A 24,581-nucleotide genomic window follows, 5' to 3' on the forward strand; every position below is an offset into this window, starting at 1 on the left:
ACTTCCGGCCGCTGATTTCTCCTTGTGATCCACGCATGGCAGTGACATCATGCGCGGCTCACATGGAGAGACCAGTGCGGGCAGACCGGACGCAGCGCTGGAGGAGAGAAGAGAGGTGAGTAAGAGTGTTTAGTTTTTTTTAATGTGCAGCCTGATGGGGATTAGGGGGACCATGCATACTAGGACAGGGATTAGGTGTTCCATGCATACCAGGACAGGGATTAGGGGTGCCATGCATACCAGGACAGGGATTAGGGGTGCCAAGCATACCAGGACTGGCATGAGGGGTGCCATGCATACCAGGACTGGCATGAGGGGTGCCATGCATACCAGGACAGGGATTAGGGGTGCCATGCATACCAGGACAGGGATTAGGGGTGCCATGCATACCAGGACAGGGATGAGGAGTGCCATGCATACCAGGATAGGGATGATGGGTGCCATGCATACCAGGATAGGGATGATGGGTGCCATGCATTCCAGGACAGGGATTAGGGGTGCCATGCATACCAGGATAGGGATTAGGGGTGCCATGCATACCAGGACAGGGATGAGGGGTGCCATGCATACCAGGATAGGGATGATGGGTGCCATGCATACCAGGATAGGGATTAGGGGTGCCATGCATACCAGGACAGGGATGAGGGGTGCCATGCATACCAGGATAGGGATTAGGGGTGCCATGCATACCAGGATAAGGATTAGGGGTGCCATGCATACCAGGACAGGGATGAGGGGTACCATGCATACTAGGACAGGGATGAGGGGTGCCATGCATATCAGGATAGGTATGAGGGGTGCCATGCATACCAGGATAAGGATGAGGGGTGCCATGCATACCAGGATGGAGGGATGCCAGGCATACCAGGATGGGGATGGGGACCACATATAAAAGGAAGGGGGGCAGCATATATACCAGGATGGGGGATATTGTCAGAATTGGGGGACATACCCCTATACCAGTGTCAGCAGAAGACCCCCTCCCCCTTAAAAGTGCATCATGACCACATTTATTGCTTACATTTTTATTTTTTTATTTTCCTCCTCTAAAACCTAGGTGCGTCTTATGGTCCGGTGCGTCTTATAGTCCGAAAAATACGGTAATTATAAAGAGATCTGTTGAAATGAATATCAAACATGCCTGGTCATATCCTAAAATACTATGACAATGGGTGACGTGCGCAGCGGTGTTCAACTTCTAGCGGTCTATCCAGGTAATTATTGTTTCCCCGAATATTCCATGTGGCTTGTGATCTTTCAAATACTGTTGTGCTGGATATTAGTGTTTTAGATATTAGTACCTGGATGACAATAATATTGATTTAACATTGTCATAGTATTTTAGGATATGACCAGGAGTGTTTGATATTCATATCAACATTCAACAGATCTCTTTATAATTACCTCCTATATATAATAATCTTTATCTGGCTAGTTGCACCCCGATGCCATCATTGATGATTTTATTTTATATATATAATATTGTCCTCAACATTCTTTGTTCCTTTTTTATGTATTTATATGTATTAGTAAAATTTGTATATTTTATATAATGGACTATAGCGATTGTCACTTTTTTCTGCTCTGCAGATACCCCCCATTAGAATAGGAAATCAGTAGAAGAGTTGGGCTCCACACATATGCTGCAATAGATGTGCATCACATCTTACCCAGTGGTTGCATGGGAAGAGGCAATCTATGACTTTTGCAGTCCCAATGATCTGGAGAGCCAACCGATCACACTACCAATTGCTGTTTCTGCATGGTGCCGCCCATTAGGAAAGGAGTTTCAAGGAAGAAGTGGACTTTCCAGTATACAAACATTCCCTTTGTAATACGCCCCGTACCACATACAGAAGAACTGCCATTTCCAAAAGCTGCAGAAACATTTCCAGTCGAGGCAAGTGAGGAAGAAGAGGGCGCTTGTTGTCATGAAGCATCTTCCTCTCATGACCCAGACTTTCTGTCAGCAACCTCAACTAAACCACACCTTATAACAAAGTGAACTGAATGATCTTGTTACAGATTTGGATCGGTCCAAGGGTTCACGCTTCAGCAGTGAAATCTCCTAGCGAACTATGTTCGGATTTCTTGGTTTCACACCCGTGATAAAGATCTTGTCCAATACGTCTTCATGGAGGGTGATCTTGTGGCATGTAACAATATCAACAGTTTAATGGAAGCTCTGAAGATAAGTCATAATTCAGAGGAGTGGAGGCTCTTCATCGATCGTCCAAAACATCCGCTACCTTCGATTCCATTAGGTTATGCAGTCCACATGAAAGAAACCTATAACAACATGAAACAGCTGTTGAGGTGCCTGAACTTTGACCAACATTTGCAGCCCCTCTGTGGTGACTTAAAGGTGGTTGCCCTCTAACTTGGTCTCCTGGTTAGATACACAAAGTACTGCTTCTTTCTGAGTGGAATAGTCATGCATGAGAATATCACTACAATAAAAGACTGGCCTTTCCAACATTCACTTCAGCCAGGGAGTAAAAATGTCCTCCATCCAGCACTTCTTGACCTAGTTAAGATTTTGTTGCCACCATTGCATATTATGTGGGCCTAATGAAGAACTTTGTAAAGGCAATGGATAAAAATGCAAAAGCATAAAAGTATCTCAATGATACATTTCTAAGGTTGAGTGAAGCAAAGATAAAGGAAGGACTTTTTATTGGACCTCAGATTCGTAAGTTTCTTCAAGATGAGCTGTTTGTCCATTGCAGGGCAAGAAAAAGGCTGCATGGGTAGTATTCACATTAGTGGTAACTAATTTTTTGGGAAACTCAAGAGTAGATAACTATGAAAAATTGGTAGAAATTCTCCTCAAAACATATAATGATCTTGGCTGTAACATGCCCTTAAAGATTAATTTCTTACATTGGCATCTAGACTTCTTTCCACCAAACTACGGAGCAGTGAATGAAGAGCACGGTGAGATTTCACCAAAATATTGCGGCTATGGAGAAAAGATATGAAGAAAAATGAAAGCCATCAATGCTTGAACATTACCGTAATACAATTGTAAGAGATGATCCAGTGCAGGAGTACAAGAGACAAGCAAGAAAGAGTGGTCACTGAATGAGGAGTAAATGTTGTAGTCCAATTTCTGTAACTGTCAATAATTCGCAATAGTGTGTAGACAGGTTTTAGTTATTTGAATTGTTGCTGTTTCCTCTACATAAATATCAGAAGATTGGCATAGCAAAATATTCTGCATTTTTATATTTGCAAAAATAATAATGTTTCAAAGTACTGAAACTTTTATGCATTAATTATATGTAGCAGTAAAAGGAAAACTCTGATTTCATAGAAACAAGAGACTACTAAAATTCTCATTGTGAGATTGAATTCAGGAGGTCAAAATCATTAACAAATGGCTCATTTCATAAATGGAACTGACAACTTTTGAAAATATGTAGAACAATGTATTCTGTTGTAATTCCCATTAGGATGAAATAATCTGAATAAAAAAAAGTATGCTCCATACCATGACGTATGTATAATCGATTGCATCAGTTGCCATGCTGGAAGTGATACCAGTTTTCTGCCAGACACATTTCAAAGTTGCGTTCCATGTTCCTGAAGGCATCGGCAAGCATATCGGGGGTATAGCAGTAATTTCACGTTGGATATTTTCCTTCAAATCTTCCGAAGTGCAAGGCTAGTTCTGATAAACTTCCTTTGAGCATACCCCAAAAGGAGTCTGGTGGTGCTAGATCCAGATACTGTGATTGCCAATTACCCTGTTGCCGAAAAAGGACTCAATTTCTGCTGTGTTTCTTGCCAATGTATGGAAGTCGCAAACAGAGGTTAAGCGCTACAACAGCTTCTACCTCAATGCATCCTGGCTTGTTCGAAGCTCCATATACTGAGATTCATATTGCATCTGTTTCGATCAGATTGCTTTGTCATAGTAAGTCATTCATCATAGCGTTACTGTATAATGTCCCAGCAGTGTCACCGCTCCAGTCAGCAGCTCAATCATCTTGTAGGTGAGTTCTAGGATCTTCTGGTCATTGATGTCCTCATGTATCAGGGGGTGAGGTGGAGGCCCCATGATTGGGCGCAGGGGTCTTCCCCATCCCTCAGACACAGGGTCCTGACAGCGCCCACTAGAGGTCTTCTTCACTACTGTGTAATCCTGGTTTTGGAGAGACACGTTATCTATCTATCTCTACCGCCAATAGACAACTTCATCCAGCACCATGACAACCAGCACTGCAGAGTCCTGCATCCACTGAGGCCCCTGATCATGTGACCCCTGACTCCTCCCCTCCTGTGACCTCATCACAGGTCCTGTGCGCACAGAGCAGCCATATATGTGGTGGCGACTCTGCAGGTAGAGGTATGTGGAGACCCCCCATTACTGGGCGCAGGGGGCATTAACCCCTTCAGCACGGAGACTCTTTTGGGATCTTGTGTTGCCTCTTTATAAGAATCATAAGGTTTTTGTTCTGTTTCCTGTAATAGATACATACGACCCAACTATGGAGACAGGAAGGGAGGAAATGTATTGTTCTCATAGTACAGGACCCCTTTACTGGCCCCACAGTGTAATGCCCCCATTATGCCCCTTATACAGGATGTATGATGCCCCCACACAGTGTAATGCCCCCATTATGCCCCTTATGCAGTATGTATGATGCCCTCACAGTGTAATGCCCCCATTATGCTCCTTATGCAGTATGTATGATGCCCCCACACAGTGTAATGCCCCCATTATGTCCCTTATGCAGTATGTATGATGCCCCACACAGTGTAATGCCCCCATTATGCGACTTATGCAGTATGTATGATGCCCCCACACAGTGTAATGCCCCCATTATGCCCCTTATGCAGGATGTATGATGCCCCCACACAGTGTAATGCCCCCATTATGCCCCTTATGCAGTATGTATGATGCCCCCACACAGTGTAATGCCCTTATTATGCCCCTTATGCAGTATGCATGATGCCCCCACACAGTGTAATGCCCCTATTATGTCCCTTGTGCAGTATGTATGTTGCCCCCACAGTGTAATGCCCCCATTATGCCCCTTATGCAGGATGTATAATGCCCCCACACACTATAATAGACCCCCAGTACCGCCATCCCCACACACACAGTATAGTGTTCTCCCAGTACCGCCTGAGGTCCTGCAGTTGGAATAATCCCTCTGGAAAATGGTTTTCCCTCTTCCTGCTCCCCTACATGTATACCCTCGAGCATGTATACAGGCATGTAGGGGAGCAGGCATTACTAGATATCGAGGCTTTGTACAGTAATATACCGTATGAGGATGGTATCAGAGGAGTAAGACACTTCTTGAAATCGAGATCAATAGAGTGTAGCAGACATAATGACTTCATGGAGAATCTTCTAAAATTCACTCTTACCTATTCCTGGGCTGATGAGAGGAAACCACAATATTCAAGGATGATCATAAGTGATGGCATCCATATATTGGGGTGTGGTATAGATATATTAATTACATTTTTATCATCTGGTCAGGGACGAGTGAACAAGTTCTTGAATTTGTCAGGAAACTCAGCATCAATAGAGTGGGTCTTAGATTTACATCGGCAGTTACTTATAACCAGTTGCCTTTCCTGGATGTACTAATCTGGATAGAACTGGATGGGACCCTAGGGACACTCATCTACCATAAACCTACAAGCAGTAATAAACTATTGAAGTGGGATAGCCACCACCCCATCCCCATAAAAAATGGAATTCCCAAGAGCCAATATTTTTGGTTGAGAAGGAACTGTACTAATGTCACAGATTTTAATATACAGGCAATAAACATGAACACCAGATTCTGAAAAGAAGGGTTACCCACAATATATTTTGGATTCCGCACGATCGTTTGCAGAAAAACGGGAGAGACAGACACTCCTTCATACCTAACCAAGAGACCAAGAAAAAGATGGGATAACACGAGTAATGGAAACTTACGACAATCAGAGTGACCACTTATTTAATATCCTCAGAAAACACTGGGATATACTTGTGGCCGACCCAGACCAGAGGGGAGCTGTGTGATCTACTCCCACAATAACTTTCAGAAAGGGTCGGTCAATTAGGGAACGTTTAGTGCATAGTTTCTATAAAAACCTTCACCCAAGGGGACTTGGCTAGATAGAAGAATCTGTGGTTTCTTTAGATGTGGAGAACGTTGTACATGTAATTGGATGAGACCATGTAAATCTTTCTCGGGTTCCTCCACGGGTAAAACCTTTTTTCTGAGGGATTATTCCAACTGTAAAACCTCAGGACTTGTATATATGGCCACATAGACCTGCCCCCTAGATTATGTATGCACGACCAAGAGGCAGTTTAGGAGGAGGGCAGGGGAGCATTTGGGTGATATACGCCATGTCTGGGAGGCCCAATAATGAGACACACGAACAGTGTACATCGAGGTGAAACCGGAGACATCATCTTTTGTATCATTGAGGTGGTTAAGGCCAATTTGAGAGGAGGTGATCACAATAGATGTATCCTCAAAAAGGAAAAGTGTGGATTGTTAGACTGAATTCAAGAGCCCCTAAGGGACTCAATGAGCAAATTTCCTATGCCTGTTTTGTGTGAATACAGCCCCATTCTGGATTATATTTTTGGATTGTATACTCTACCCATTGCTACTCAGTTCCCTGTGAATGGGGTTCACATATTGTTGTACTTAATCGACATATGTGAGCTTCTATATCAGAATTATGTCTCATCAGTTATATCCTACATATACTATTTTGTAATTAACAAGTGTGGTGATCCTTGTGTATCTCTAATTATGCAATAACGGTCAAATTTGACCATTTAGGAATATACTATGGGCTATTGTAGACAGAAGTGACGCAAAATGTACATATATATACAGTGTGGAAAATAAGTATTTGACACACTGACTATTTTGCGAGTTTTCCCACCTACAAAGCATGGAGAGATCTCTAATATTTATCGTACGTACACTTCAACTGTGAAAGAATCTAAAAATAAAAAACAGAATATCACATTGTATGATTTTTAAATAATTAAGTGACATTTTATTTCATGAAATAAGTATTTGATCACCTACCAACCAGCAAGAATTCTGGCTCTCACAGACCTGTTAGCTTTATTTTAAGAAGACGTCTTACTCTGCACTCATTACCTGTATTAACCCCTTTAACCCCGACAGTGGTTTGTACTTTAATGACCGCGTCAATTTTTACAGTTCTGACCACTGTCACTTTGTGAGGTAATAATTTTGGAACACTTCAACGGATCCTACTGATTCTGAGATTTTTTTTTCATGACATATTGTACTTCATGATAGTGGTAAAATTTATTCGATATTACTTGCTTTTATTTGTGAAAAAATCGGAAATTTGGCGAAAATTTTCGCAATTTTCAAAATTTTAATTTTCATGCCCTTAAATCAGAGAGATACATCACACAAAATAGTAAATAAATAACATTTCCCACATGTCTACTTTATATCAGCACAATTTTGGAACCAAATTTTTTTTTTGCTAGGAAGTTATAAGGGTTAAAAGTTGACCAGTGATTTCTTATTTTTGCAACAAAATTTACAAAACCTTTTTTTTACAGACCACATTACATTTGAAGTGACTTTGAGGGGCCTTTATGACAGAAAATACCCAAAAGTGACACTAATCTAAAAACTGCACCCCTTCAAGGTGCTCAAAACAACATTCAAGAAGTTTATTAATCCTTCAGGTGCTTCACAGGAATTTTTGGAATATAGAATAAAAAAATGAACATTTAACTTTTTTCACAAAAATGTTACTTTAGACCCATTTTTTTTTTATTTTTGCAATAGTAACAGGTAAAAATGTACCCCAAAATTTGTTGTGCAATTTCTCCTGAGCACACCGATACCCCATATGTGGGAGAAAACCACTGTTTGGGCGCACAGCAGGGTTCAGAAGGGAAGGAGCGCCATTTGACTTTTTGAATGTAAAATTTCCTAAAATTTGCTAAAACGTGCCATGTCACGTTTGGGGAGCCCCTGCTGTGCCTAAACAGTGGGAACCCTCCACAAAAGACAGCATTTTGGAAACTAGTCCCCTCAAGGAACTTATCTAGATGTGTGGTGAGTACCCTGAAACCCCAGGTGCTTCACAGAAGTTTATAACATAGAGCCGTGAAAATAAAAAAATCTAACTTTTTCCACAAAAATTATCTTTTAGCCCCAATTTTTTTATTTTCACAAGGGTGAGAGGAGAAAATGGATCCCAAAAACTGTTGTGCAATTTCTCCTGAGTACTCCGATACCCCATATGTGGGTAAAAACCACTGTTTGGGCACATGGCAGGGCTCGGAAGGGAAGGAGCGCTATTTGACTTTTTGAATGTAAAATTTGCTTGAATAATTAGCGGACGCCATGTCACGTTTGGGGAGCCCCTGCTGTGCCTAAACAGTGGGAACCCTCCACAAAAGACACCATTTTGGAAACTAGTCCCCTCAAGGAACTTATCTAGATGTGTGGTGAGTACCCTGAAACCCCAGGTGCTTCACAGAAGTTTATAACATAGAGCCGTGAAAATAAAAAAATCTAACTTTTTCCACAAAAATTATCTTTTAGCCCCAAATTTTTTATTTTCACAAGGGTGAGAGGAGAAAATGGATCCCAAAAACTGTTGTCCAATTTCTCCTGAGTACTCCGATACCCCATATGTGCCACAAACAGGAAGTTGATATCACTAACCATTCCCATTTAATTTAGGTGCATCCATATAAATGGCCCACCCTGTAGTAGTATAAAAGAAAGAAGACGCTCATCTTGGTGATTTGTGAGAATGCACAACTCATATGATGATAATTGGAGTGCTGCAGGAGACACCAAAACTCAAGGGTCTGAGTACCATAAGTGGTGGATGCAAGAAAGTGCCATAAATCCGCGCTCCTCTGGGTTCAAAAAAGGATGCAATATCCAGTGCTTAGTCAAGAGTCCATTTATTTGGACTCTTAACTAAGCACTGGATATTGCATCCTTTTTTGAACCCGGAGGAGCGTGGATTTATGGCACTTTCTTGCATGCACTAGAAATTTAGCCTTTTAGGCTCATGGAGGCGGAAGTTTTCCGCAAACTCATGGCGGCGACTAGCCCTCGGTCTCCAGCCGCCACTATCTCTCCCGGTGTGCTGTCCCCACCTTACACAAGCATGTGTCCCAGAACATTTCCCATGCCCTCACCAGCGCAGTTATTGGGAAGGAATGCCTAACCACAAACACGTGGACAAGTGTATGTGGCCAGGGATGGTACATCTCACTGACGCATCTCTAGATTAATATTGTGGAAGCCGGGACCCAGTCGGAACCTGGGACGGAACAGATCCTCCCGACGCAGAGGATTGCAGGTCCTGGGTCAATCAGGGTTGCCCCCACAATCTACATCTCCTGCACCTCCTCCTATTGCTCTTCAGCCATCTCCATCACTTAATTCATTTTTTTCCAGGAGATATTCCAGATTTTGTAAATAAACTTCATCGGTGTCAATAACAATAAGCAGGACTGTATGCTTAGGTGACAAACCGCACACCGTTGCAGAGTTATTGAAAGCTGTAACAGAGAAGGCAGATCTGTGGATCTCACCGAAGAACATACAGCCAGGCATGGTCGTGTGTGACAATGGCCGGAACCTGGCGGCGGCTCTGAAGCTAGGCAAGCTCGCACACGTACCATGCCTGGCTCATGTGCTCAACTTAGTGGTTCAGCTGTTTCTCAAAACGTACCCAGATCTGCCAGAGTGGCTTGTGAAAGTACACCGTGTGTGTGCCCATTTCAGAAAGGCAACAACAGCTTCCGCCGCCTCAGCAATGCTTCAGCAGCTTTTGCAACTTCCAACTCACCGACTGGTGTGCGATGTCACTACGCGTTGGAAATCAACGTTGCAGATGTTTGGAATGATTTTGAGCAGCAGAGGGCAGTTGTTGAGTCCCAGTGTCAACACGCCCGTCGGCATTCAGGTCAGTCTCTGCAGATAAGATCTGATGAGTGGGCATGGATGTCTGACATCCTCCAAACTTTGAGGACTCCACCAAATTGGTGAGCGGCGATGATGCCATAATTAGCGTCACCATCCCACTTCTCTGTCTACTGAAGCGCTCGCTGCTCTCAATTAAAGAGTAGGCATTGCAGGTGGAGCAAGGAACTGTACAGGGTGATGCTACTCAGCCCAGCCTCATCTCATCTCAACGCGGATTGGGTGATAATGAGAAGGAGGAAGAAACCATGGACAGTCGTCCTCTTGGTGAGAACAGGGAAGCCTTGGCTGTTAGCAGTCTGGCACACATGGCCGACTTTATGTTCCTCTGACTTTACCGTGACCCTCACATTGTACGCATTTTGGGCATTACAGAAAACTGGCGCAGCACGAGAGAACTGTTGGAGATGGAGTTGTGAGGTTCTGATTAAGGAGGATGTCTTAGATCAGTTGCAGTACGGAGAGCACAGGAGGGGTGATACACAGAAATGAGGGATGAGATATAGGGCAGTGCAGAACTGGAGAGCTTGGTGGGTGAGAGAGATGAGTTTCTATTGTATTCTGTAGTGATTTTGTAACCTAACCAGTGCAATGACTGGCACAGGGTAGAGGTGTCGGTGAAGCGGCTTGATAGAAATACGACCCTGGCTGCTGCATTCAGAAGGGATTGGAGAGGAGACAGTTTGTTTAGAGGAAAACTGATTAGAGAGTTGCAGTAGTGAATAAGAGCAACAGTAAGAGTTTTTGCACTACCAAAGGCCAGAAAAGGTCGAATTCTGGAGATGTTTTTAAGGTGCATGTGACATGAGCGAGTGAGTGATTTTCCACGTTGAATAAAGGAAAGTTTTGTGCCAAATAAGGCTCCAAGACAGCAGGCGTGCAGAGTGGGAGTTATGATGCCACCACCTAAAGGTAAATTCAAAGTCAGGTATAGGTAGGTTAGTAGAGAGAGGAAACCAAAGGAGTTCATTTTTGGAGATATTCAGTTCAGGCCCTTGTTGAAAAATTATAAAAAAAATAATTCCCATCTGATAACGCTGGCAGCAGAGGTCACAGACAGTTCATTGGACAACCAAGGAGTACAGGCATGGGAGACACAAGCCAGATGCGGCAGAAGCAGGGGAACGCTGTCAAAGTCTGGGACAGTTTTCTCAGACCCTCCCAGCACCCAGACCCTGATACACAGGGTACTCTGACAAGGAGGGAAAAGTTTTGAAAGATGCTGAAGGACTACCTTGGCAACTGTACCAGCGTCCTCCATGATTCCTCTTTGTGCCTTACAACTGTTGGGTATCCAAGCTGGACACGTGGCATGAACTGTCTCTCTACACCTTGGAGGTCACGACCCCTAACTGATTATAACTGATATAACTAATAGGCATATCCTCCTGTCAACTCACAATGCTGACAGGCTGACTCTTATCAAAATGAACAAGAGCTGGATTGGGCCAGACTTCTCAACACCACCGGATGATAGAATCGGAACATAAACTCAAATCCAGTATTTTTTTTTTGAGAGAATCTATTGTTATGCAGCCCATCACACCCAGACATGGGTATACCCTTCAGGAATTGTTCAATTTTATGTCACCCTCCTCCTTCTCCTCAACCTCCACCACCATATCACCAGGGTGGCCATCATGCCATGCCCACATAATTTTCTTAAGGGTGTTTCTGATTAGAGACTAGAGAATATTTCAATATTCATCTCGAATTACGTTTGTCGTTTTTGCAATATTCGCCAATGTATTTGTCGAATATTCACCAAAAATTGCCAAAGGCCATTGGATTCAAATGGGGGCAAAACCAAACGCATACATAACACCTTCAAACGGCACCAAAAGCTGCCAAAACACATCAATTTAGGGGCAGACACCAAGAAAGTGCCATCAATTGACCCAGAGTACAAGTAGTATAATTATTATTATTTATTTTTATAGCGCCATTTATTCCATGGCGCTTTACATATGAAAAGAGGTCACCTACTGGTATAAGAGGAGAGAAGACCCTGCCCACGAGGGAGTACAAACAGTCTATAAGGGATGGGTGAGAATACAGTAGGTCAGGATAGAGCTGGTGGAGTGAGGATTATTGCAGGTTATACGATTATTGGAAGAGATGGGTCTTCAGCTTCCTTTTGAAGGTTTCAACAGTAGGTGAGAGTTCCAGAGTAGAGGGGGATACACGGGAGAAATCTTGTAGGCGACTGTGGGAAGAGGAGATAAGAGGGGAGTAGAGAAGGAGATCTTGTGAGGATCGGAGGTTGCGTGCAGGTATGTACCGGGAGACTAGGTCACAGATATATGGAGGAGAGAGGTTGTGGATGGCTTTGTATGCCATGGTTAGGCTTTTGAACTGGAGTCTCTGAGCAATGGGGACCCAGTGAAGGGATTGACAGAGAGGAGAGGCTGGAGAATAGCGAAAGGACAGGTGGATTAGTTGGGCAGCAGAGTTTAGGATGGATTGGAGGAAGGCGAGAGTGTTGGAAGGGAGGTGACAGAGCAGAAAGTTGCAGTAGTCAAGGTAGGAGATGATGAGGGCATGCACTAGTGTTTTTGCAGATTCGTGGTTGAGGAATGTGCGGATCCAGGAGATATTTTTTTCCTGGAGTCGGCATATTCCTCAACCTGATCCTTCTTCCTCCCACCATTTTGAATGCCCTGAGACAACTGATCCCAAACTTGGAAACTCCGAGGAGCTGTTTTGTTCATCTTTCCATTTATAGATTCTGGCCTCTCACTCGGTCCGCTCAGAAGTGGAAAGAGCTTGGATATGTGGTTTGAAGGAGAGATTAGAGTCCAGGGTTACCCCAAAAGCTGTTCACTTCTCCATTTATAGATTTGGACCTCTCACCCGGCCCGCTTCAAGCAGGGCAACAGAAGATCGCATGTAGCTATGCCCAAATATTTGAGCAGCCATGATCACCCAAAGGTGACGGTGGGAAAGTGCAATTACTGTTGCAAGAGGTGGATGATGATTAGACACAATGAACAGAAAGTCAGGAGGAGGACCAGGGTGCGGAAGTTTAAGAGGAGGTGGTGAACGATGAAGTCGAAGGGCCGAATGCCAGGGCCCAGAAGCAGTGTCTGTGGGTGACACCACTGCCTCTTCCCCTATTGTGCATGCACGCCAAGCCTCCGTCCTCGATGCTGGCGAAAATGCCTCCCACCTTGCACCTGTCGTTGCACATTTGCAACCATTAGCAATCACGTCCTTGTTACAGTGCAGCGTTCAGCAGTCCCCACCCCTGTTCTTTGAACGCAAATGCAAATATACAGCCAACCACCCACAGGCCACAATACTAAACTCACACATTTCTCAACTGCCTGCATTAGAAATTTTGCCTTTTAGGCTCGTGGAGGCGAAAGCTTTCCACAACCTCATGGCAGATGGCCCTTGGTGCTCGGCCCCAGCCACAACTATTTCTCCCGGTGTCGTCCCCGCCTTATACAAGCACGGGTCCCAGAACATTACCCATACCCTCACCAGTGTAGTTAGTGGGAAAAACCGCCTAACCACTGACACGTGGACAAGTGAATGTGGCCATGGACGGTACATCTCTGTGACGCATCAATGCGTTAATATTGTGGAAGCCGGGACCCAGTCGGACCCTGAGACAGAATATGTCTTTCCGACGCATAGGATTACGGGCCCTGGGTCAATCAAGCTTCAACACAATTTTCACAAGGTATAAAGCAGCAGTAGTCTGTCTCCTAGTCAACAAGCAAATTATTCATGATGATAGAGGCCACCTTAGCTTGCTGCTGGTACTTTTTTGTGGGAATTAGCTTGGCTCCATCCAGCCTGGAATATTTCCAGTGAATTATTGCTCGATGTAATGGTATTAGCACTGCCCTCAGTACCAGAAGCAAAGCCATCCACAATTTCAATCTCAGGAATTTTATTTGGTAGACTGAGTGGCTACCCCAATACTTTAGTTTCTCACAAAGGAGCTGAAGATACTGAGTGGCAGTAGGTGCAAGTTTCTCCAGCATGTTAGAAATCAGAGAGAGAACAGAGAGGGCAGCACAGTGGCTCAGTGGCTCAGTGGTTAGCATTGAAGCCTTGCAGCGCTGGGGTCCTGGGTTCAAATCCCACCAAGAACAACATCTGCAAGGCTTTTGCATGTTCTCCCCGTGTTTGCATGGGTTTCCCCCTCAGTAAAAAAGCAGCCATAGAGTATCCGGGAACCTTCCCACAGACTTTTTTTTAGCCAGGGCTGCTTCTCGGCAGGGTTGGACAGGCCCACCAGAGAACTGGAGAATCCTCTGGTGGGCCCTGTTTTCTCCTTCAAGAGAGTTCATAGCGCAAACCTTGCAACTGCTATGGGGCTCTTGAGTAGGGGAGAAAGGTGGGCCCTCAGAATCAAATCCTCTGGTGGGCCCAATGTTTTTCAGTCTGACACTGCTTCTCGGTGAGAGTATTTTTCCACAGCCATATTCTTGAGCTCGGTGAAAGGACTGGCAAAGAGGGAAACTGTATCTACTCCGGCTGTCATTTCTCCACCACCAGGTTCCGGACATTGTCACACACAACCATGCCTGACTATATGTTCAGCGGTGAGAGCCACAGATCTGCCTGCTGGGTTACAGCTTTTAACAACTCTGTAGCGGTGTGTGGATTGTCATCTAAGCATAAACATATTATCTTCAGCACAGCCTGTTGCCGCTTGGCGAAGGCAGTGCTGCAGTGCTTCCAGCTTGTGACTGATGTGGTCATTTCAGAGATGGAGGCCGAACAGGATGAGGAGGAGGTGCAGGATCTGTGAAATGTGATTACTAAAGATCCAGCTGTGTATTTATATATATTTTTTTGTGTTTATTTTTTACGTCTCTTCAAATGCGTATTGCAGTGCGTCCTAATTTTTGCCAGCCCGCCGTCCAATTGCTGCATATACAGAGACCCGCTCTTTAATAATGGGAAGGACAATTGAAATAAATTCTATATTCTAGAATATTACCTGTCTTATCGGAAATTTGTTTACGGGGGAAATATCGCAGTATGGATAGCGTATTACACTGATCCAGCCAGGTATTATTGCCTTATACTGCGTGCTGCTGGTTATGCCCCCCAAAAATATAAATCTATTCTATTCCCTATCGATAATCCTGTTAGATGCATTTACAATAGTGACAGGTGCTAGGTGGTATCATTAGCTCCAGATGAGTGTTCATTCTTGTCGCATAAATGTCTTCCACAGTCCATAACTTTTTTTTATTATTTTTTTCTTTGGCCTTATGTACAAGTCATTACTCTGGAAAAAATGTTTCTTAACATTTTTTCCATGTTAGCTTGTTTTTTGTATGTTTTTTTCATTGTCAGTCCGTAAAAGTGGCGTGATACTCTTACAACATTGTTCACAGATATGCTATTTGTCAGCGACTAACTGTGAATAGGTTTGAACCCACAACTGCAATACTTGAAATGGAGTAATATTTGACACGCCCCCAAAATTTCTGTATTATTATGGCAGTCATATGGGATCATGTTTGATGGCCATGGTTTCACGCAGTCGCCTTATAGTATTGTATTTGTCAGCGACCAACTGTGAATAGGTTTGAACACACAACTGGCATACTTTAAATGCAATATGTGATATCTGATCTGACACATTCCCAAAACTTTCTGTATTATTACAGCAGTCATTTGGGATCACGTCTGATGGCCACGGTTACAGGCAGTCGCCTAATAGTATGGTATTTGTCTGTGACCAACTGTGAATAGGTTTGAACACACAACTCCAATTGCCATACTTTAAATGTAGTGTGATATCTGATACATTCCCAAAAATTTCTGTATTATTACGGCAATCATATGGGATCACATCTGATCATGGAAAAAAGTTTCTCTGCTTCCACAATACAGTAATGCAAATATAATCAAGAAAATATGGCTGTATTCTGCTAATAAGCAAATGGAGCAGAAAATTTTTGGACAATATTGCTTTTTAAAGAAATAATCAGGATTAAGAGCAAAAATAAAAATTAGCCATGATATCTAGTCCAAGGCTATCTGTAACAGGCAGCAGCAGAAGCAGACAGAACGTGCAATGGATACTATTGTGCTATATAGTGTTCACAGTCTCTGCCTGCCTAACTCCTGCTATCACCACTGGAAGGACTGTTAGTTATGGATATATATCTTACAATACCTAACTAATAAACCTTCTAAATCTCTCCCTAGCTCTGCAGCATCTCTCCCTACTCTGCATGTTTCTGGGTTAGACTGTGACGAGCATAGGGCCACCAGGTCTTATATAGACCTGATGACGCTATGCGCCCAGCCAATCACTGTAATGACACAACCAACATGTCTACGGCATTACAGTGCATGGCAAGCAATCCCTGCATGTTCATTGGCTCTCTAAAGGGCACCAAACATACAGGGCGGGGACCCAAACTCCTGCCCGAGCCTCCCGGAAATACTCGCCGAGCATGTCGAGCAGTGAGATGCTCGGGCGAGTACTGAGCAGTGACAAGCACGCTCGCTCATCGCTACTTGGTATCAAATCATTTCTGTTTGCTGTGTTTGTGCAAACAAAAAAGCTTTTAGAAATGCCTCAAACTTCTGTGTGTGAATCAGACATGAGATCTAACGTGATAGAAGATTACAGTCCGGGGATGATGGGGAAACATTCATATAGACGGCCGGTGGAGATGTAGTCAGTGATTGACACTGGCCAAATATGTTTCTAGAGCGGTAGTAGACGATGAAGATGTCGTCCTCATCATGAAGTAGTTATTTCTCATGTTACGTGTAATGAATATCTCCTGCAGTATTGCTAATACCGATTCCAGTGTCGGTAAATGAGCGGAGAATTAGCATCATGGAAGATGAGTCTATGAGAAACATATTCAGCTGCAGACTCCAAGGAAGAAAGAAAAAAACTAAACACTGTAAAATAATAAATTTCTTCATATGTTTCCCCTTATTATCTCCAGTAATTGTATTATTAAACAGGATTTTTATGATGCTACATCTGCTCATCATCTTCTCATTCAGATCCCTACAATATCGGATCCTCTCAGTGCAGATCTTCTATATAAGAGAATTTTCCTTATTGATCCATCACAGATGGATATGGACAGAGACCTGATGGCGCAGAGAATATTACACCTCACCCTAGAGATCCTCTTCCGGCTTACTGGAGAGGTGAGAGATTCTGATGACCTCACATTACATCATTCTTATCTATGGGAATAACAGATGGACAGAACTGGCGTGTTGAGGACTCTGGAAATGTCTGTAGTGAGGTTTATTAATGTGTCTCTCCATAAACAGGATTACACAGTAGTGAAGGAGACCGCTAGTGAGCGGCGTCATGCCCATGTGTCTGAGGAATGGGGAAACACAATCATGCGGCCTCCACCTCTTCCCCTGATGCATGAAGACATCAATGACCAGAAGATCCTAGAACTCACCTACAAGATAGTTGAGCTGCTGACTGGAGAGGTGACGCTGCTGGGAATGCTGGGGCATTAAACAGTATCGCTATAAAGGGATCAGGGGGATGACGGTATCATTGTATGTGTCAGGTTCCTATAAGGTGTCAGGATGTTGCCGTCTATTTCTCCATGGAGGAGTGGGAGTATTTAGAAGGACACAAAGATCTGTACAAGGACGTCATGATGGAGGTTCCCCAGCCCCTCATATCACCAGGTAATAGACAGGACTAAATACACACAGGCTATGATTATCTGTATGTAAAACATGAATTCAGTCCCTGTATGTGTTTTCTCCAGATCTATCCAGTAAGAGGACAACACCAGAGAGATGTTCCCATCATCTTCTTCCACAGGACTGTAAACAAGAAGATCCCAATGTTGCTCATCAGGTAGATGGAGAGAAGGTGTCATGAGATCTCCCCTATGATGTGTAGACGGCTGTGAAGGTCTTGTGTTCAGTCTTGTTTTATCCACCAGTATTATATGTTTTATACTTGTGTAATGAGAACGGTGGAGATGGCAGGATTAGAGCTGATCATAGATGTGACTTCTCCATCTGTCTGTGACTTTTACAATATTTGTTTCAGGGTGAAGATCTGACCAATATTAATACTACAGAAACATGTGTGAGGGGTGACGAGTGGTGTAAAGAAGAGATTCCTACATATGACTACCCAGGTGAGTAGTGACCACTAAATGCTGAGAAGTCACAGATTCTCCTCAGTCACCGGCTGTGGCTGCTTTATCAGTGGTGTAGTCCGGCCATATCACAATTGTGTGATCACCATTTTGCCCCTAGACCACAACATTCTCCTCCACCCAAAACTGTTCAAATGAATTTGGGCATTGAAAACCCTTTTCTAGAGACATGAAAACCTGGAGAATACACCTACCCCCTGGGATTAGACTCTTACCTGCTGACTCTTACCTGCCCAGATCTGTAAATTACAAAGCTAAATGACAGCGTACATAGAATTTGCTGACAAGTTAGAAAATTACTTGAAGAAAAATATTATGATGGGCCTGTAAGAGAAAGTGGAGGGTAATGATGCTGTTGGCTTCCTAGAACCCTGATATCTTATTGGATGAATCTACCTCCTCTCCCTTCTGTGCTGCTGAATGTGCTCATATGGTCCCTACAAGACCAGGTCCAGTCTTTCTGGCCAAACTTCATTTTTATGATCGACAACATTAAATGTGCAGTGAGGGCTAAGCGTGAATTTCTGTAAAATAACAACAAAGTTTCCCTTTATTCTGACTTTTCAATATATTTTAAAACCAAATGACTTCAAACAGGATAGTGATAAACTATACAAAAAACATTACACCTGTGCCATGATATATCTCTAAGCGGTGCGTGGCTGATGGCTGTAATATACATTTATTCCCGCCTGCAGGAGATGTGGTGGCATGGCTCCAGCCCTGGTTTCATGGATTCACTCAACGTCATAAATTCCATTATGTTTTCAATCCTAAGAAATTCAGATTACTGCACAATCTCTCCTGAAATGGGGGCGCTAATACTTTCTCTACTCTTCTGGTCAGGACTCATAGTTGCTTCAATGGTCCACCATAAATGAGTGCAACTCCGGTTTAGTGTTGGACCTCTCCCCTCATACATACGTTGGTGTTGCAGATGTAATATATATTTTTATTCTTGTATTTTTTTTTATTCTGTATTATAGTTTATTTCTGCTGGGATCGGCCTGCCTCACTTATGTGAGTCTGTAACTACCTGGTAGTCTGCACTATTATAAAAAGTTCTCTTTGAATGTCTAATATTTCTTCTTGAAACTCATCTGACAGAAAATATTCGCCCTTATCATAGTCTAAATTGCCAAGAACCACCGAGTCCCATACTCTAATTACCCCAGAGAGGTTACACCACTAGTTACTCCTTTTTGTTTTTACTGAAGAAGACTGTTCAGCTTGATCATTTCAGTCGATGTGTTATTAACTACAGTCACAGTTTTGCCCATCACCCTTTAACCCCTCTACATGGATCTGGACTTACACAGAGACCCCTTGGCTTGGGCCATAGTGTTACTTACTGTTCTGTGGAGTGAGATGAGAAGAAGAATAGTCAGGTAGCCGGGTCAGAACCAGGAGGTCAGAGAAAATACAAAATCAGAATAAGTGAGAGTAGTCAGTAATCGGGCCGGGATCACAACAGGAAACAAATACACAAGCCGGGAGCTGAGCACAGAGGACTGAACCAGAGGAGAACAAGGCTGTATCTGGCAGCTTCTGGCAATATGCTTCCAGCTTTAGTAGGGTGTGGTGACACACAACCATACTGCAAGATTGGATGGTACTACTGGTCCCAGGCACCCTAATCTTAGTGGCTGGACAGATCCTGTGCCGCCCAGAGCTTCTGGTTACGACGACTTCTCCATCACCAGCGCCACCTGCAGGATGAATAAGGCCCCAGAGGAGATGGGATACACCATTTGAAGAAGCCCTAATATGACAAAATGTCAGAAAATGAGAGCAGTAGAAATCCCCATAAAGTGACTCAATTTTGAAAATTATAACCCTCAGTGAATTAATCTATAGGAGTAGTGACTATTTTGACTCCACAGTCACTTTCCGAAAATTAGCACGCAGTGGATGTTGCAAAGAGAAAATTACAAATATGCCATTTTATTGCCCAACACATAGTGCCCAGATTGTGCTCCAGGAGACACACACTCTAAATTAAGTGGGTTCTTCTCACTATAGTAATGCCAAATACATGGATGCTAAATGTGGTTTGGGCGCACTGCAAGGCTCAGAACGAGGGGGAGACTCGACTTTGCGAGAGTGGATATTGCTGGATTGGTTTATAGAAACAAAGTTGCTTTTCAAGAGCCTTTGAGCCACTAATAATGTGGGAACCTCTGTTTTTCCACTGACAGATGATAGACTTCAGTGGGGACTTGTTTTTTGTGAGATGAGTAGAAGTTTTTATTGGTATTATTTTCACCTATAACATTATTTGGCTTTTTTATTCCATATTTGGGAGGCAGGATGAACAAACAGTTGGACACCACGCTCTACTGGTTCATCCTATGAGGTTTTCTATTAGACTGTGAACTGTCATTGTCGTGAATACTTCAATATTTTTTCATAACTTACCATTTTTACAGTTTAAGGAGAAATCTTAAAAAATATATAATTAGAGTATTTTTTATTCAAAAATAATAATTGGTTTTATTTTTGGCAGATGACTGTACCAGGAGATCAAAAGGACAGCTGACTTCTTCAATTTTTAAATCTGATGATCTTGAGATACCACAGGATACAATTGAAGTGAATGCCATTACTACAGATATACCATCATTCCTTCACAGCAAAGATCTGTCATCTGATCCTTTCAAACAGGTCCTGTCTCCTGATTCATTAATGACTACTAATGAAAATCAAAGTCTCAAAATAAGCATTAAAAACCACACTATTCCTAATTCAAAGAAGCCATTTTCACTTTCAGAATATGGACATAGTTTTCCCCTCGAAAAGTCTTTTCTTAAATATCAGAACTTTAACGCAACAGAGGATAGATTTTTTTGTTTCAAGTGTGGGAAATGTTTTAACCAGAAATCAAATCTTGTTAATCACCAGAAAACCCACACAGGGGAGAAGTCATTTTCTTGTTTAGAATGTGAAAAATGTTTTACAAAGAAATCAAGTTTTATCAGACATCAGAGAACTCACACAGGGGAGAAGCCTTTTTCCTGTTCAGAATGTGGGAAATGTTTTAAACAGAAATCACATCTTGATAACCACCAGAAAACCCACACAGGAGAGAAGCCATTTTCTTGTTTAGAATGTGGGAAATGTTTTACATTGAAATTAACTTTTATCAGACATCAGAGAACTCACACAGGGGAGAAGCCTTTTTCATGTTCAGAATGTGGGAAATGTTTTAACCAGAAATCAGATTTGGTTAACCACCAGAGAACTCACACAGGGGAGAAGCCTTTTTCCTGTTCAGAATGTGGAAAATGTTTTAACCAGAAATCAGATCTGGTTAAGCACCAGAGAACTCACACAGGGGAGAAGCCTTTTTCCTGTTCAGAATGTGGGAAAAGTTTTAACCAGAAAGCGCATCTTAATAGCCACCAGAGAAGTTACACAAGGGAGAAGACATTTTCATGTTCTTAATGTGGGAAATATTTTACATGGAAATCAACTCTTAATAGACTTCAGAGAAGTCACACAGAGGAGAAGCCTTTTTCATTTTTAGTCAAAAATTGTCTCTTCTTAAAGGGTTGTCCACTACTAGGACAACTATTTTCTCATTCCTCATGTTTGGCCTTGTTAAAATAAACACACCTCCCATTCTGGCGCCGTTCTATTGGTGTCACAACTTGTGTTTCCGGGGCTCACATAATGTTGTTACATCATACAATCCTGCTTCCAATCAACGCCGCCTTCGGACCTATTGAACATTAACAGGAAGGACATGGCCTGGACATAGCACCAAGAGAATGCACACACTGAAAGCACTCTCTTCTGACTGTGTTCCTGGGGGGAATTATAAACAGCCTCAAAAATGACCTCCGATATGGGAAAGAAAGACTAGATCGGAGGTAAATCTGAGGTCCTCCACATCTGTCAGCATGTCTGATATGCAGTGTTTCTTATTGAAAGTCTTATCATCCTGCTCCAGAGCCACTACTGCCTCAGCTCAGCTTGGAAAAAGAAGCAGTCTTAACCCTCATGATGCCAGACAGCTTAAGCCTGTAAGTCCTTCACCAACTTCTCTCTTAATGTAGGGCTCACAAGAAAACAGCTCCACAAATCTCCCTGTACTCTCACCGAAGCACATACTGAGCCGTGCTTGCTTCACAGGGAAATTTACTCCCCCAGCCACAGGGGATTCGGATATGGGGAACACCATAATTGATTTGTATTTTATATTGCGTCTATCCCTACTAAACAAGAGATAGATCAATATATACAAAGGCTGGAGACCACATACAAAACTGAAATATGTCCCTTCACTTCTAGCCGGTCACAGCTTACTAACAAGGTACAGAGATTAGAGGCTGATATCGTACAAGTTGTGGCCATCACAATGCTCATAAACAAACACTGGATCTTCACAGCCAGCAAATAAACAGTCTGTTTAATTTGGTTGATGACTGTGAAGACACGAGGTCTTCCTTGGGTGCAACGCTACTCAGACAACACAGGGTGTGGGTAAAACAGTGTGGCAATACTTTATTGAACCACAAAGTGGACAATAAACAGATAGCACAGAAAATACCCTAGATGGTACAACATTACACAGTCTCACCCTTCCGCTGGCCCGCCTGGGATAGAATAGCTGCGACTTTGGGATTTCCAGGGCCATCTACCTGAACCAGTGGTCCCCCACTTTTGGCGGGCCCCCACAGAGAGGAAGTAGTGGCAAGCTTAGGAAGTTGACAGTCCATCTAGGTACAAGGCCAGGAGACCTGAGGATCCCAACCTGGCCTATCCAAGAGTTTCCATGGGGCCAGATCACTGCCTGGTCCCAATCTGGCTTCTCCGAATGTCTCTCTGGTTCAGCAATGGTCAATGGATCTCATCTGTATTCCTGAAGTTGGGGCCATAGTCCCCTAAGCTGACATGCTATAGAATGACACCGAATAGAGGCAGAGACCCCTTTTTTATAGTTCACAAATGTCCTTGCAGCCATCATTCACAGGTCAAGGGTCAGAAATGAAAGTGGAAGGGGCTCATGACTCATTGTTTGAGCATTTAATCAACTTGCATAGTTTGTCCTCCATTGCTCGGCAAAGAAACAACTCCCTGGCTGGTATAATATGTAATCCGCAGATTATCAAACAGTATTGCTCCATGACACTATCTTGCAAGATTTGCAAACAATAATCTGCAATACATCTTAACTCAAGTGTCAGCATTGTGGTCACTGCATTCTGAGTCTTCTATCCTTTGGATTACGAGCTCGGAGAGATTGAGACACAGGACAGGATGTGTGTCAAACAAGCTCTAAACTTTATTACAAAGCATGGGTTTTATATCCACTCTGAAGGCAGGAAACGTATTTACCATATATGGTTTTATTATACAATTTTAGCACACAAAGACTGATTTCTATTCTCGTGCTTGTGTTGAAACATTCAATCGGACACATTGAATTAGACACATTAAATCAGATACATTCTGATGACTAGCAAGGACGCATTATTGATTCAAGAAGGAACATTCACAGCTGGTGTTTTTTGACCTAAAGTAACTTTCAGACTTATATAGCATAGATGGGGTCTTTAAACTTAAGGGGCCTCATCTTCTGCTATAACATTCCATCCTTTTGTTCCTTCATTTATCAATATGAATCTCTATATTTTCTTTTAGTACACCACTGAATACATATTAGAAAAAGCTTAAAAAAACAAATAAACCGCAAGACACATTAGCAAAACCTGTAAAATAGCTTGCACTATACCAGCCAAGCACCCACCGATACCTTTAAACCAATTAGCAGGATTTAGAAAGGAAAAGGTGTTTGCCCACCAGGAATCCTGATTCTTGAGGTTGGCCTCATCATAAAGCTTCCTTAGTTTTACAACGTCCTCTAACTTATGTTTCAGCGTCAATACACTAGAATTGTCTATATAATGGCAGCATGCGGGCCCTATTATCTGAACAGTTCACCCAAAAGTTTATCTCTTCCCATGAGACTGGAACAGTGAGAAAGGGTATGCTAGTGGATGTCACAGGGGCATGTGTACATATCCAACAATTAGCAATGGTCTGGTTTTGCTCCTTTAGTCCATCGATTAGAGCAAGATGGTGTTTAATGAATCTATTGTCGTCTCCATCTGTGGTGCTCAACGTAGTCCATGCACCTGTTGCCGTAAGGATGCAGGTAAGTATAAACAATGTCTTCATTCTTTGTCCGCTGGTTCTCCTAGTATCTTTTTGCAATGGGACGCGTGGATCCAGGTCTCTTTTCCCTCTAGCTTAACGGCTGTGCTTGTGGTCAGCAGAACTTGAAAGGGTCCGTCAAACCGTGGATCTAGGCTTTTCCTCATGTGTCTTTTTATAACCACCCAGTCTCCAGGTTGCAGCGTATGGCTTCTAGAGTCTTGATCTGGATCTGGAAGAGAACTGAAGACATTATCATGTACTTGCTTGATCTTTTTGTGTAAAGCCCTCATGTAGGAAC

The 24,581-nt window shown here is 43.0% G+C and overlaps 2 protein-coding genes and 1 long non-coding RNA gene across 3 annotated transcripts in view; 2 read left to right on the plus strand and 1 right to left on the minus strand.

The window, feature by feature from the left end:
* LOC141270608 (uncharacterized) lies at positions 1 to 4,272 on the minus strand. Its single transcript, XR_012321708.1, has 3 exons — positions 3,494 to 4,272; positions 2,884 to 2,962; positions 1 to 2,289 (listed from the first exon to the last, which is right to left on the minus strand). It is a non-coding gene; the product is annotated as an uncharacterized lncRNA (long non-coding RNA).
* Positions 1 to 24,581, plus strand: part of LOC141270515 (uncharacterized) — a 345,167-nt gene that overhangs the window by 95,907 nt on the left and 224,679 nt on the right. The window lies entirely within an intron of this gene.
* Positions 4,266 to 24,141, plus strand: LOC141270562 (uncharacterized). Its single transcript, XM_073680633.1, has 7 exons — positions 4,266 to 4,351; positions 16,980 to 17,129; positions 17,259 to 17,429; positions 17,513 to 17,636; positions 17,720 to 17,811; positions 18,010 to 18,100; positions 20,628 to 24,141. Exons 2-7 carry the CDS (start codon positions 17,052 to 17,054, stop codon positions 21,563 to 21,565), a joined length of 1,494 nt encoding a protein of 497 aa, XP_073536734.1. The 5' UTR covers positions 4,266 to 4,351; positions 16,980 to 17,051; the 3' UTR covers positions 21,566 to 24,141.

Source organism: Phyllobates terribilis, unplaced genomic scaffold, assembly GCF_046119375.1.
Source record: "Phyllobates terribilis strain yellow unplaced genomic scaffold, ASM4611937v1 Scaffold_5__5_contigs__length_657084704, whole genome shotgun sequence".
NCBI lineage: Eukaryota > Metazoa > Chordata > Amphibia > Anura > Dendrobatidae > Phyllobates > Phyllobates terribilis.